The sequence below is a fragment of the Primulina tabacum genome, chromosome 18 (genome assembly GCF_025594145.1).
Source record: "Primulina tabacum isolate GXHZ01 chromosome 18, ASM2559414v2, whole genome shotgun sequence".
NCBI classification, from domain to species: domain Eukaryota; kingdom Viridiplantae; phylum Streptophyta; class Magnoliopsida; order Lamiales; family Gesneriaceae; genus Primulina; species Primulina tabacum.
Window position 1 is genome coordinate 28144613 of NC_134567.1, and position 13713 is coordinate 28158325.

The following is a 13713-nucleotide window of genomic DNA, read 5'->3' on the forward strand; positions in this document are numbered from 1 at the left end:
GGTTCAACATTCTGTCGTTTTTCTAAATAATTTTATCCAATAATTTTATTTTGAATTAATGTCTTAGTTTGATGGTCATGATTAAATATCATATATCTTTAATAATAATTTTTTTCATTACAACACGTGGGGAGGAGGTATCGAACCCGAGGAGGGGAACCAACTAATGTAGCGGGTGAGACCACTGGACTACAAGCTCGGTCTCTAATAATAATTTTACACTAAGACAATCCAGTCAATCCTTCGGTATAATCACATTACGGCAAACTAAAATCAATATTATACTCTTCCTAAAGTAAAATTTCACCACATTAACATTATCCCTATTTTATAATATACATTAAATAATTTTTTAAAAAAAATTGATTAAAATCCAAATAATTTTTTTTATTAAATAACGGACCATATAATCACACAATTATAATTATCACTGCCCCATATTAATATCAAAATTTGATTACTTGGATTGATTTTAAAAAATAGTCGAAGAAGGATATATGTATTATATATTATTTTTTTCAAATCATCCAGGTTGATCTATTAATAATTTGAATATCACAAAACTACAATCATCGTTAATGGACTCCAATCAATGAAATAAGTTAATATTCTAAGCTCAGATGTTAATCGTATAATATTTGCCATGTACAGAAAATTTGAAATGAAATGGGCAACAATAGTAGATTGGATTTGGTTGGGAAAGAATTGGAGACAAGATCAACATTCACTCATTAATTCAAATGAACAAAGAATATGATGTTTTAAGATACTTGAATGCAGTCGCTCCAAAAGAGAATGAACAGAAAACAATGTTCTAAAGTTACCATACAAAATTTAATCCAAAGTTTGATCTTCAAAATTAAATAACATTTCTATTGTCTAACTTTCAAGAAATCAAACTAAAAACATATTTAGGAAACAATAACGCATCCAAGGGAATATCCTTTATCATTGCTCCCAGATGACAAGATCTTCCACTGGAGAACAGAGACCTGCAAAACATACGGAAACGAAGGGACAAGATCAACAAGAGAATTCCATCGCAGTGTTAGGCTTAGCTTGGCTACGATCTTCATGGGTCAAGAAATATAACGGGCAAAAGCGAGGATCGAATCTTAAGGATTTACTATGTCAGAAAACGAGTGTCTAAGAGCCTGTTGAGCCAGAAGAGCGCTTACATGAACTCAGTTGGGTTACCATTTGTGGAATTCACCCGTAGTTGTATTAAGTTGCTTGGGCTTGGAAAGATCAGAATTTTTCCACAGGTTCAAAATGGCTTAAAATGTCGTTCCAAGTTCTAAAAAAAAAAAAATTGTCGAACTATGCCATTTATGAAACAACATACGATATCTTCATGATCAAATAGCATAAAAAGTAAGCACTATTCGAATTCAAATTGCTCAACTAGCTCTAGAAGCTCGATCTCGGAGAAAATGAAGCTTTAACCAAGCCATTTGTCAGCTAAACACAAGCGAAATAAAGCGAACAAAAGCTAGTTAACAAAGCAAATGATCTCAGGCGCAACAAAATTTATATGTTCATGTGAATAATTTTTAGACTTGTGAGGAAAGTTCACTATGACTGATGATGCTATGCACAACCCTTTTTTTTCAACTTTCACTACGATGACCGAAACTAGAGCTAGCAAACGACTAGCTCGATCAAAATACAAACAGGCGATAAATATCTGCTTGTTGAAATAACAGCTTTATATTCATTTACCTCAGCTGCTTCCTTTTTGCTTGAGAGTGATCTTGTCACCCAAGCTTAGAGCTATTCCTTGGGTTTTGCTCCTTATTCTAATATATCCGCTCAGCTTACCATCTCCTTGCTTTTCAATGCTCACATTCACCAGAGCATCCTCTCCAAAGACACTCTTTGCATACAAGTTAGCAGCCAGGAATCCACATCCACCTTCCAAAGCAGACCTAGAAAAATAAAATCTTACCAGATTACTTGTCAAAGCCACATAGATCCAACAAAGAATCATTTAAAGAGAGAGGTACACATTAGGAATTTTAATTGTGAAAATGCGAGTCAGTGTTATGATACTCTTGTTTCATTTCAAAAAGAAAGGAAAAGAATCCTTTTAAGTCAGGAATAAAGAAGCATATAGAGAAATCACAACCTATCATTCTCCACACACAAAATATCGCCCCTGCCCCTAAAAACCCACACAAAATGGAGAATAAGTCAAAAATGGAAAACACGAGTGACTTACGGAGCTGTCAGACATTTCATGTTGGTAGAGTTGATGATATGGTCTAGGAATTCTTTCTCATCTTGAATTGAAGTGTTGACGGCAACCTGCGATGAGGTGTGTTACATACAGGGATAAAAGTTAACTAAGTAATAGCAAGCAGATAACTGGTGTAAAATTTAATTAAAGAGGACGTGTAAGTGCAGGAGAATAATCATCTGAGTTTAGCCAAACAGGATCAACTAAAAATGGCAGGGAACCAGAATCTGAATTATGCCAGTAAAATTATATGTGAATACACACCACGGATCATGCCATGAACGGGTCTCATTGTCCTTAACTAAACGTTTCATACCCAATGTTACCTTGAAAAGGTTAAAAGATTGTTTGTGCAGACACTAAGTGAGACAAATTAATAGCGTAAAAATTTCTATAAATTCAAGGAATCAACATATTTAATATAAAGAATTATGATTAAAAAACATATTTAATATAAAGAATTAAAAAGAGAATCACATACTTCTATTAACCTTGAAAAGGCTAAAAGATTGCTTGTGCGAACACAAAGTGAGACAAATTAATCACGTAAAAATTTCTACAAATTCATGGAATCAACATGTGTAATATAAAGAATATGAAAAGTAACTGCCTAGCTTGCTACCAACTACCAATATGACAAAACATACTACCTGGCCCACAGACCTGTTTCTTCAGATAATGGTTTTTCAGATTACCTCGCCTTGCAATTTCTAGCGAGTATTACATGCCATTTTTACAACTAAAATTACAAGACACTGCCTGCGCAATTCTCCAATCATCCATGAGAGCTTTTTTATCATGTTAAAAAGGTTTCTTATATGGTGCAAGCAACAAAGATTCACACAACTAGAATGATAAAATAACTTTGACAACTGAAATATTGGGATCTATGTCCCTGAGATCATCATAGGGTCGCTTAAACTTACCTGAAAATTGAAAATAACGCAAATTCCATTCATATGGAAATTAAGGAGCTGGATAGATTAATAAAGATAAAGCTGATTGCATTCTACCTTGTTTTCCCACTCAAATTCTGCCCACATGGTTCGAAAAGCAGCTTCACTGCAAACTGCTGGAGAAATGTAGTCCATGATGTCGATGTGGATGTCATTGAGGACAATTACATTTCGCTCAAGCACATTTGAAGTCTCATAAACTATGTTCCCAAAAATTACTCCAGTCTCAGTAGAAGAAACCTTGATGTTAGCTTTTATTTGTTTGCTAGATTCAGGAGCAAGTGTGTAATTCTGAGGACGTTCAACCAGTTTAAGATCACCCATTGTTGCTAGCTCCAAACATAGGTTCTGGAGGGTTTCCTTAGTTCTATTGATAATTGTAACATCCAAGACGATATCATATTGATGAACAGTCACATATGCTTCAGCATATACAGGGTCACTAAATCCAGTAAGTTGAAGAATGCGATTCAGCTTGTTCGAATCATTTCCATCCTTTGTGAATTCACCAGTAGCACGTTTCAGATCATCTTGGACCTCATCTTCCAGCTCCAATAGGCTCATGCCCTGGAATACATATTAAAGCATGTACTAGATAAGACACCAGCCGAGAGAAGAGACATAATTCAACACCTTTATTGCTGCTATACAATGACATTCCATCGAAGAATAAATACTCCATAAAAGGATTTCTAAATAAACGTTCTAATTACAAAGCTCACAGGATTCATTGTCGTTCCTCATGGATTATGATAATACTAAAATACAATACTTTGTAACTTCTTCTAAAAATTTAAGAGTTTTACGTGGGAATAGATAATTGCTCAGTTCTGAAAGGATTTTACAACCAAAACTAATAAAAAAACCCATCCTCAAAGAAATCAAACGACAAAAAACAATATTAACAAACACAAGGAAATACAGTACCCGGTGTTCAAAGCAAGAATATAAAAAAAGTGACATCGATATTTATATGTTACCTTACGGCTTTTCAAGTAGTAGAAGTCAATAAGATCATCTGGTTGTGAAATAGAAATTTGAGCCTTTGCTTTGATTTCCTCAGTCTCATGCAGTTGTTTGTCGGAGAGCATATTTACAAAGCTCTCATGGCATGATTTCAACCAAATCTCCCTCATCTCGTCATCGGTATTACAGAGCAATTTTATACAAACACAGATTCTGTCATATGAATCATTATCCATTGGGTGAGGAAGAACTGAAGATTGCCCAAGCTGAAGCATTGAGACCATTATTAATAAGGCAGTACTTGATGTTTTATTCACTTCGGTTTTTGACGATTGAACCTCTTCCAACCTCAAAATGAGTTTTGTTAATGTGCAACAAACAACTGCCCCAAGGAAAAAGTCACCTGTTAGAAGAAGGGCTCTAAGGTTTACAGCAGATGGCGACCCCTGCACCACAGTGGGTGGAGAGAACACGGTTTCAGAGGCGGCACTTTGAGTGGCATAAGTTCCATCAGCAAGAATAGCTGGCCTTTTAGATGAGGCAATAATCGAGTTCGCCTGTGGAGACTTCTTGGAAGAGCCATCTGCAGCTTCACTTTCTTCGGAAACCGAGAAAAAAGGTAGATCTCCAAGGCATTGCTTTATTGTTGTAATGCCACTCTCGACTTCAGATAGAGACAGACAATATTCTCCAATAATCCAAAGGGCACAAGAGAAGACACTTGCAGCTCGTATCTGGTAGAAGGTGTCGAGCAATCTCGTCACAATTGATACCCTTAACTTTGAATTGGTCTCAATTATTTCCCTCACAAATACAATAACGTCCATGGCAGAGGCAACATTGCTATCTCCCAAGAAATCCATCAACAGGTGAACAACTGTGCTGGCCACTTCAGGGAACTTTATCGCACAAGAATGTATAGCTTGAATGAGCATTTGACGGTACTCAACACCCTTTTCAAGTTCCCCTCCCTGAGTCTTCATGACTTCCTTTTTCAAAGTAAGGACTACCTCATTCACGTTTCTGGGTGTGATCAACTCAAGAACAATGTCGAGTGTCTTTCTTTGAATATCAAGGTTTGGACTCGATAATACCCTGAGGATATCCATTATCACATCAACCATAATGTCCCTGTGGGACGACTTCAACTCGTTCAGTCGATCGAGCACAATCAGCTTTACATTGTTGTCACTCTGAGACATAAGAAGCTGACAGTATGTATTAGCTGCGGCCCTAATCGCCGATGGGGCCGATGATAGAGATACAAGAGTGCCAGCACATTCATACATAACTGCAGCTGAAGGCGCATTCAATAGCGATATAATGATTTTTATATACTTCCCTTTCTCTGCCTTATTTGTTCTGCAAACTTTCCGAATTAACTCCAAGACAACCATCTGTAATAGCTCCCCCCACTCGGACACTCTATCAGCATTTGTCAAAAGATATTTAATTGCTTGATCCTGTGCACAATTGAAAAGCATTAAGAATGCATTCCGCTTAGCTGAAGGGTCTTGATCTGATGATAGAACCTTCTCTATCATCTCAGGTGCATCGACCAGAAGATGCTCACACTGAGGAAGTTTGTAAATTGACATAATTGCGAGGATTGCATTTCGCCTGACATAAGGGTGACGATGCTCCAAATTGGAAAGAATGGAAGGAATCAAAGGCTCAAAAATCTCAACCTCACTCAACCTACAAAGGAACCTCAGTGTCACACCACGGATGTATTCATTCGGGTGCTGAAGATTATTCCTCAAATTCTGACAAATCAATATCATCTCCGGTAAAACTTGGCCCTTCGCATCAGTTTTCTCAATAATTTCCAAGTAAAACAGTAAGAGCTTCTGAACAGTGTGGTCATCAGAAGGCAGAACATATCGAACAATTGTGATAAACAGCTGAGGTAGGGATTCACCGTTAAGTAACAACATTATAGCTTTTTTCATTGCATCAATTTTCGCAGGCACGTCACTACTTTCCAGAGCTTCCTTTATCTCATTGGCAAGGGCGGATGCCCCCTTCTCAAAGTGGACTAGCAAGGAGCACGATTTCTCCATTTCTTCGTGCCCTATTTCACCAGAAATCAACTTCACAAATCACTATGTCCTTGCACTAAATTTAACAAATATGAAAATAAAATTCCAAAAAAAAACACGAACCCAATGCACCACGTAACAAATGTTTCCAACAGTCGATCATCACAGAAAAAGTAAATAAATAAAAAAGTTAAGTCGCAGCTCGCGATTAGATCCAGGATAAATATGCAGATTTCAAAGACAAAATCGTAAAATTCCTACGAGTTATCATCATTATCTCAACTTTTGATAGCTAATGCCGATTATCATAAAACATAGAATCAAAGTAAATTCGCGCACCAAAGATAACATTCGGATCCGGGCGCAGAAAATTGTAATCCCGAGAATAATGATTGTTACCTGAAAGAAGAGAATAACTGGATCGAACACCTCAGGGAAGTAATCGGAGGAAGGGATTCTGACGGTGATAACAGATCTGTGCAAGTGTAGCTGTGTAGTTGATGTAGCGTAATTGCAAACGAGTAAGAATCGATGAAGCAACTATGCACAAATATTTTGTAATAATTTTACAAATTTATTTCAAGCAATTATATATATATATATATATATATATATATATATATATATATAAAACGTCTCTGATAAGACGATCTCGCGAATCTTTATCAATGAAACAGGTCAATCCTGTCGATATTTACAATAAAAAGTAATATTCTTAGCATAAAAAGTAATATTTCTCATTTATTACTTAAATAAGTTACTTGTCTCACAAAATACGACCCATGAGAGCGTTTCACATGAATTTTTGTCATATATATAACTATGTTGGATGTATTCAATAGAAAATTTATTAACTTTTAGCAAAAAAAATAAATTAATAAAAAGATAATAAAAAATTTGATATAAGGAGGAGGGCAGGTAGGAAAGTCCGAATGGATATCTTTTGATTTGTGGTACGAAACAAATAATACGAAGATAAGTAATATTTTTTAATAGTAAAATATATAAAATTGATAGTTAATATAATGTTTGATTCGATTGATTAATTTGATTAAATTTGAGATAATTTGATATTACCATTTTGTCTTTTTGAAAATATTTATAATATTATTTATTAAGGATAATATTGTAATTTCAATGATTTGATTGATGATTTGATTAATGTAAGATAAATGATTGGTAGATAGATAAATAATATGGTACATCAAACATGAGATTATATTGGATAAAATATGGATAAATAATACAGTGAACCAAACGATACCGAAAAGTACAATGATGGGTGAAAAAATGCCCTTTCTTTTAATTGTTTTTTTTAATCTTTATTTTTGAAAAAAAAAAAAAGATATTTTAGTCGTTTTTTAGTAATATAAATCTCCCATTAAATAAAAAATGTATGAAATAAATGATATTTATCCAATGTAATTCCTGTTATTTATTGACTTACAATATCATAACGTGTATCATTTAATAAATAAAATTTAAAACTTTTTATTAATTTTTTGACTAAAAATTAGTTTCTTCATTTTTTCAGCCGTTTTCGATTAATCAGTAAACTATCATATTTTTATGTAAAAAAAATTATATTCACACAATAGCAAATAACATTCGTTTCGCATTAATATATATTTGTGTGTGTATACAGTTTTCAATTAATCTGTAAACTATCATATTTTTATGTAAAAAAATTATATTCACACAATAGCAAATAACATTATATACACACGAGGATTAAATAATTCAAATTTTTAAAAAGAAAATTAATTTATAAACACAAAATTTAAAAAATATATATGAGACCATCTCACAAGAGATCTACTCATATATATATATTACCAATTCAAACACAAGGTCACATATCAATACAATGATGCATTTTAAAAAATTTACAAACATACATACAAATCCACATATATACACACACATATATAAGAATTAAATGATTTAACTTTTAAATAAATAAATTTATTTACTGATACAAAATTTAAAAATTATTTCAAACTGGATATGTTATTTATGTCTATTAATAAAAAGTTCAAAAAATTAATTAAAAAATAATATATTATTATAATTAGGTACTAAATCTATATAATTTTATTAAATAAATTACAAAAAATCTATGAAAATATTTCAAAAAGTATACATGAATCTGTATAAATCTATTTATAAGGTAAATGTACTCAATGTTATGAAATTTAATGATTTTGTAAATTTTAAAAGTCTAGAAGCATTATTTTATGATTTTCTTATATCTAGTGTAATACTTTTATTGAAAAATCCGTAATTCTAATTTTATAAACCTTTTAAAATTTCAAAATTATAAGCCATGAAATAAAAAATAAAATATAATTTTTAGACAATAAAATAAACAAATTTATTTATCAATTAAATCATACCAATTGGTTAGGAATTATAACTTAATATTTTTGTTTTATTTTATTTTTTATCATACTTATCACGAGACTATTTAACTATTAAAAATTAAATGACATTATTTTTTGGATAATCTTTTTATTATTACTGAATAGTATATTTATTTGTATAAATTATTAATTAAAAATCAATAAATCAATTCTAAAATTCAAATTCGATGATATTAGAATAAAAAATTATTAAATAAACAATTAGTCATTGACTAATAAAATTGAAAGTAATAATGATTTTTTAATAAATAGAATTAATTTTTTATTAAATTTTTGAATAAAAATTTATTTTAAATTTTTTTAGCATTTTTAATTAATTTGTAAAATATCATATTTTTATTAAAAATTTTATATTCACACAGTGATAAATAATATTATTTTCACACGTATATATATACATACACACATATATATAATCATTTAAAAATCATTAAATCTCTTGATTAAATATACCCCACTATATTCTTTTTCCAAATATAATTTTTTCCTCAAATAATTTAAAAAAATAATTGAAAAAACAAAATTTACAATCAAATTTTATTTTATCCATAATTAATTTATTAAAAAAAAAAATACTTGCACATGTATAAATGGGTTTTCCACGCAAAGAATATATAGATGTTTATATATATATAATATTTAAATAAAAAATAGCACATGACTACAATAGACTACAATCTACATGTATACCATGGGATACTAAAAGTATTTTATAGTAGTTAGTTATGTACGTGTTTCATACATAATTCGATGGCTTGTAAAAGTTAGTTTGTGTTTGGGTTGAGAGATTTAAAGCGGTGAATTTCGAATAATTTGATTGTTTTGATGAATTAATTCATCATTTTTTTACTTGGATAAATGTAATGATGATTATGATAAATCTATTTAAAACAGGTGTTATTTCCAATTCACCCTTCAAATCACTCCCAAAATTAAATATCATTTTTCAAATCAAATTTTTCCATCCAAGTTCAATAATAGGGAATTTCATTATTCTAGCTCATCCAAAAATTTATTTATTTTTGGTTTTGAAACTATGTATGACTATTTTAAAAAGAATAGACCTTTTCACGAATCTTTATATGTAAGACGGATGAACCCTACCGATATTCACAATAAAAAGTCATTGATGACCCAAATAAGAGATCCGTCTCATGAAATACGATCCGTGAGACCTTCTCACATAAGTTTTTGTCTTTTAAAAAATGTTTCAGGGCTCTGCATGGACCCAATAATTGGCAGTGATTAAAGGACCGATCTCAGCTTATATTGATTTCTTTCATGCCATTGTGGATAACTTTCGACAACCAACAAAGACTGCGATTTCAATAAATTGCAATGAAGGCATGAACTGGACTTAGACGGGAAAGGGAAAAGGAGAAGGAAAGGAAAGAACAAAAGAAAGAACACTTGACTTGATACAGATTGTGTGCTATATTTAAGCATAATCATTCTCTTTACATAATAGAACAGCGCTGCCAATTCTAATTCAACGTCGGTGATGTAAGGTTCCTTTCTAACTCGAGATAAAGAGGTCTGGTTCTTAAAAACAACAGTAAACTGGATGCTATTCCTAGAACAGAAATGCATCCCCACCACACAAAAGTATAGAAATAACATTTTTTTGCCCATGCACACTATTGGATCACCCAATAGTCCCGTGGTGGTTGTACCATTCATGTCATAAACAATGGCAGCAAGAAAGCCATAAACAAGTGAACCGATGGGGATGTTTGCGATAAGAATGTTGTGGTTTACACCAACACTGTTGGGCCCAAATAGCTCGGATGTTATCGAAACTGCGGCTGCAAAGATGAATCCGGAGCTGAACCCGATTAAGGCTGTGCCAACTTGAACTGCCATCATATCACTGCCAGCTACTGCAAGCAAAACAAAGGCGATTGGAGTAGGCAGGATTGCAACAGTAAACCATCCGGTTCTTGCGAAGTACGCCTTCCTGTAAATGTGTTCATTTTGTATCAACATTCCTAAATGTATCAACAATGAGAGCGTTGAGTTTTAATTGGTACAAACTTAGTAGAAATATGGTGAAGAGAGAATAAATCGCAACATAATATTTGCATGGTTATCAAAGTCATGAAATTATATTTACTTACGGTCGCATGAAGTCCGGAGCAGCTGAAAGCAGACGGCCAAAAAATGAAAAAGATGAATATATAGTGATGAGTCTTGAATTGAAAGAACTGTGGCCTAGTGACTGTGCTATCTGCCCAAGATTATTGCTGTACACCAAACCAATCGTTCCCCCACAAAAATATGCTACAAAATACAACCAAAAATCCAACCTGCGGGTGAGCATTTTTGCTTTATGCTCTTCTCCGAGCATCACGAGTCGATCTTTCTTGATAATGATGTCACAAGAACAACCTTCGGTAGTCCTCATGTCCTGTCTCGGCATTTCATTCATTGATCCATCAACATCAGGGGAAGAGATCATACAATTTACCGAACTATTCTCTCGACTAAGGAGCTGCTTGTGTAGTTCAAGATCCTCCACGTCAACAAGGGTAAATCCGTGAAGAAAGAAACTCGTGTAAATAGCGTCGTTGAACCACTCTCGGGCATAGATGATACCAGGGATACCTAAGGGGAGGACGAGAAGAAATATGGCTCCAGCGAAAAGTAAACAAGCCATGAACATGTTCGACGGATGGAGGAAAAGAAGGTATAGGCCGGTGATGACCGCTAAAAAATTTAACAGGAGGAACGTAAATTGATCACGTTTAATGGCATCAGGGGGGAGAGTAACCACAGGGGGTTGTCGAAGAATCGGGATAAGTGCTACAATCGATGTGACAAGGGGAAGCAATGCATTAAGAAGAAGGTAAACCGAAGTTGATGAAGGGCTAAATGACTTTGCAGCGAGGTTGTATAAGGCTGCACTTAAGCCATTGAAACTCACCATGAGAGACACAGCAAGCGGACGATTGGATGGGAAATTCCTTACGCACAGAACAAAGCAGACAGTATTAAACCAACAGATGCTGCATCCAGCCAATAAGCACAGTAAAAGTACCTAAAAAATAAAATTGATTGTTATTAATATTAAAACTGATTGCATATGTAAATTTAATGGATAAATAAAAAAACAATAAGTAGTTAATATTATCTTAATTTAATTTAATTTAATTTAATTTAGGAGAAGTAAGAATTAATTTGTGTAAGACAATCAGACACGCAACACGTTCAAGGGACTGGCAGAAACCTAACCACGAAATACGGCGGCGCGACCGTACCGTTTATCACCAACCACTGCACGCCGTACCCGACGAATCCCATGCTCGCCGCCGTAAACATCACCGTCCACAGCGGAAGATTATCGAGAGCCAGTCCCGACGACCACCCCAACGCCTTTCCGAGGTCAGATGCCGTGGCGAGGTAGTTCAGCTGCACCTGCGGTACCCCGAGCTTCATCTTCATCTCCGAAGAGTAAGCCGAGAAATCGAAATTCGTACCCGTAAACGCCTGAATCCATATCGTCGCCACCAGGATCATCCACTTCCGCGATTGCCCCGCCATTAGACTTGGAAATTGTTTCACTCGCGGCGGTCCAGACCTCGTAGACTCTGATTAAATTGGTAATAGCATGCTCGTCTCTGACGATGGGGATGGTTCGTTCTTCGTTGGGGGTAAATAAAAAATATATAATATTTCCTATATTATCAAAGATAGCAACTCATACTTACTAGTTAGTTATTTGTCATATCAATTTTTTTCCCCTCATTTATAATATTTGTTAGTAAATTTTATTTATGTGAATTTATTAACAATTTTCGTATATATGAAAATTTAGAATTTTGACGAAACTCTAACTGATTCCTTTAATTATTATGTAAAATAATCAAACATTTTAGATATAAAAAAAAACAAAAAAATCAAACCTTTTAAATTGTGAATATTATAATGTATATTTTAAGAAATAAATATATATTTTTTTAATTACGTAGAAGGAAATCTTCCTTGCTTCGATTTTTTGTGCATATGGTTTGGTACAAATTTTGGTTAGCCGATGGGCACTTGGAAAACTAGGGGTGGACGAGAGTCAGGTTTTTGGGTTCGGGTACCCGAAATTTGGTTAGTCGATGGGCACTTGGAAATCTAGGGGTGGGCGGGAGTCGGGTTTTTGGGTTCGGGTACCCGAAATTGTCGGGTAGTAAATTTTACTATCCAACACCAACCCGATCATGTCGGGTACCCGAAATTTTCGGGTATTTTCGGGTACCCGGCAGTCGGGTACTCGAAAAAAAACTTTTTTTAAAATTTTTTTTTTGAAAATATATATGTATTTTTCACATTTCACAAAAAATCATGTCATTATATCGAGTTATGGCTAGTCATTATATCATATTATAGCTAGTAAATTAAAAAACTCATGTATTTTTCACATTTAACAAACCCATAAAAAAAGTAAAAAAAAAAAAATTCGGGTACCCAATACCCGATCGGATATCGATCAAATTACCCGAACCCGATAATTTCGGGTACCCGACAAACCCGATTTTTATTAAAAATATCCGACCCGATCACGTTTTATCCGATCGAGTGGGACTGGGTACCCGATATCGGAAAATAAATGTCCACCCCTACTTGGAATGGTGAGTGGCGCGTTCCTTTCAAAACAAAGACAGCCAATGAATGGTAGATGACACGACTGGCTGCTTACTAGTCGATCGTATTCTTATTTTTCTTTTAATTTTTAATGGCTTTTCCCAATGCATATTTGTAAAGTCATATATATATATATATATATTAGCAGAGTCGAAAATATTAACAAATAATTATGAATTTTAATGTGATGCTAATTTACTCTATAAAATATGATTTTTCATTATATGTTGGTTTGTTAATTGAGGTTGTTGTCATTCATAAATTATTTTGGTAAGTTGAGCCTTTTAAATTGTTGTTTTTCATAAAGTTTGAAATTTTACATTTTTTTGTTGACAGGGGTTATCTGCAAAACGTTACGAGTCTGTGGTTAATGAGATGATCTAACGAACATTTATCTGTGAGAAGGATCAACCCTACCAATATTCACAATAAAAAGTAATACTCTTAACATAAAAAAT

The 13713-nt window shown here is 33.4% G+C and overlaps 2 protein-coding genes across 2 annotated transcripts; both read right to left on the reverse strand.

The window, feature by feature from the left end:
• Nucleotides 1-689: 689 nt before the first annotated feature.
• On the reverse strand, nucleotides 690-6773 carry LOC142533946 (coatomer subunit beta-1-like). The gene is made up of 6 exons (XM_075640880.1): nucleotides 6603-6773; nucleotides 4176-6235; nucleotides 3253-3762; nucleotides 2222-2307; nucleotides 1723-1928; nucleotides 690-992 (listed from the first exon to the last, which is right to left on the reverse strand). Exons 2-5 carry the CDS (start codon nucleotides 6222-6224, stop codon nucleotides 1724-1726), a joined length of 2850 nt encoding a protein of 949 aa, XP_075496995.1. The 5' UTR covers nucleotides 6225-6235; nucleotides 6603-6773; the 3' UTR covers nucleotides 690-992; nucleotide 1723.
• A 3245-nt stretch (nucleotides 6774-10018) lies between these two features.
• On the reverse strand, nucleotides 10019-12293 carry LOC142533108 (protein NUCLEAR FUSION DEFECTIVE 4-like). The gene is given in 4 exon segments (XM_075639749.1): nucleotides 10019-10251; nucleotides 10253-10583; nucleotides 10744-11663; nucleotides 11858-12293. Coding segments are annotated over 4 exon segments (1701 nt in total). The 5' UTR covers nucleotides 12167-12293; the 3' UTR covers nucleotides 10019-10110.
• Nucleotides 12294-13713: the final 1420 nt, after the last annotated feature.

Excerpts from the sequence above, each read along its gene's own strand:
- LOC142533946 (XM_075640880.1), bottom strand. The coding sequence starts at position 6,224 with ATGGAGAAATCGTGCTCCTTGCTAGTCCACTTTGAGAAGGGGGCATCC. Across the intron at positions 2,308-3,252 it reads AATTTGAGTGGGAAAACAAG|GTTGCCGTCAACACTTCAAT; the intron begins GTAGAATGCAAT and ends ACCTCATCGCAG. Across the intron at positions 1,929-2,221 it reads ATGAAATGTCTGACAGCTCC|GTCTGCTTTGGAAGGTGGAT; the intron begins GTAAGTCACTCG and ends TTATTTTTCTAG.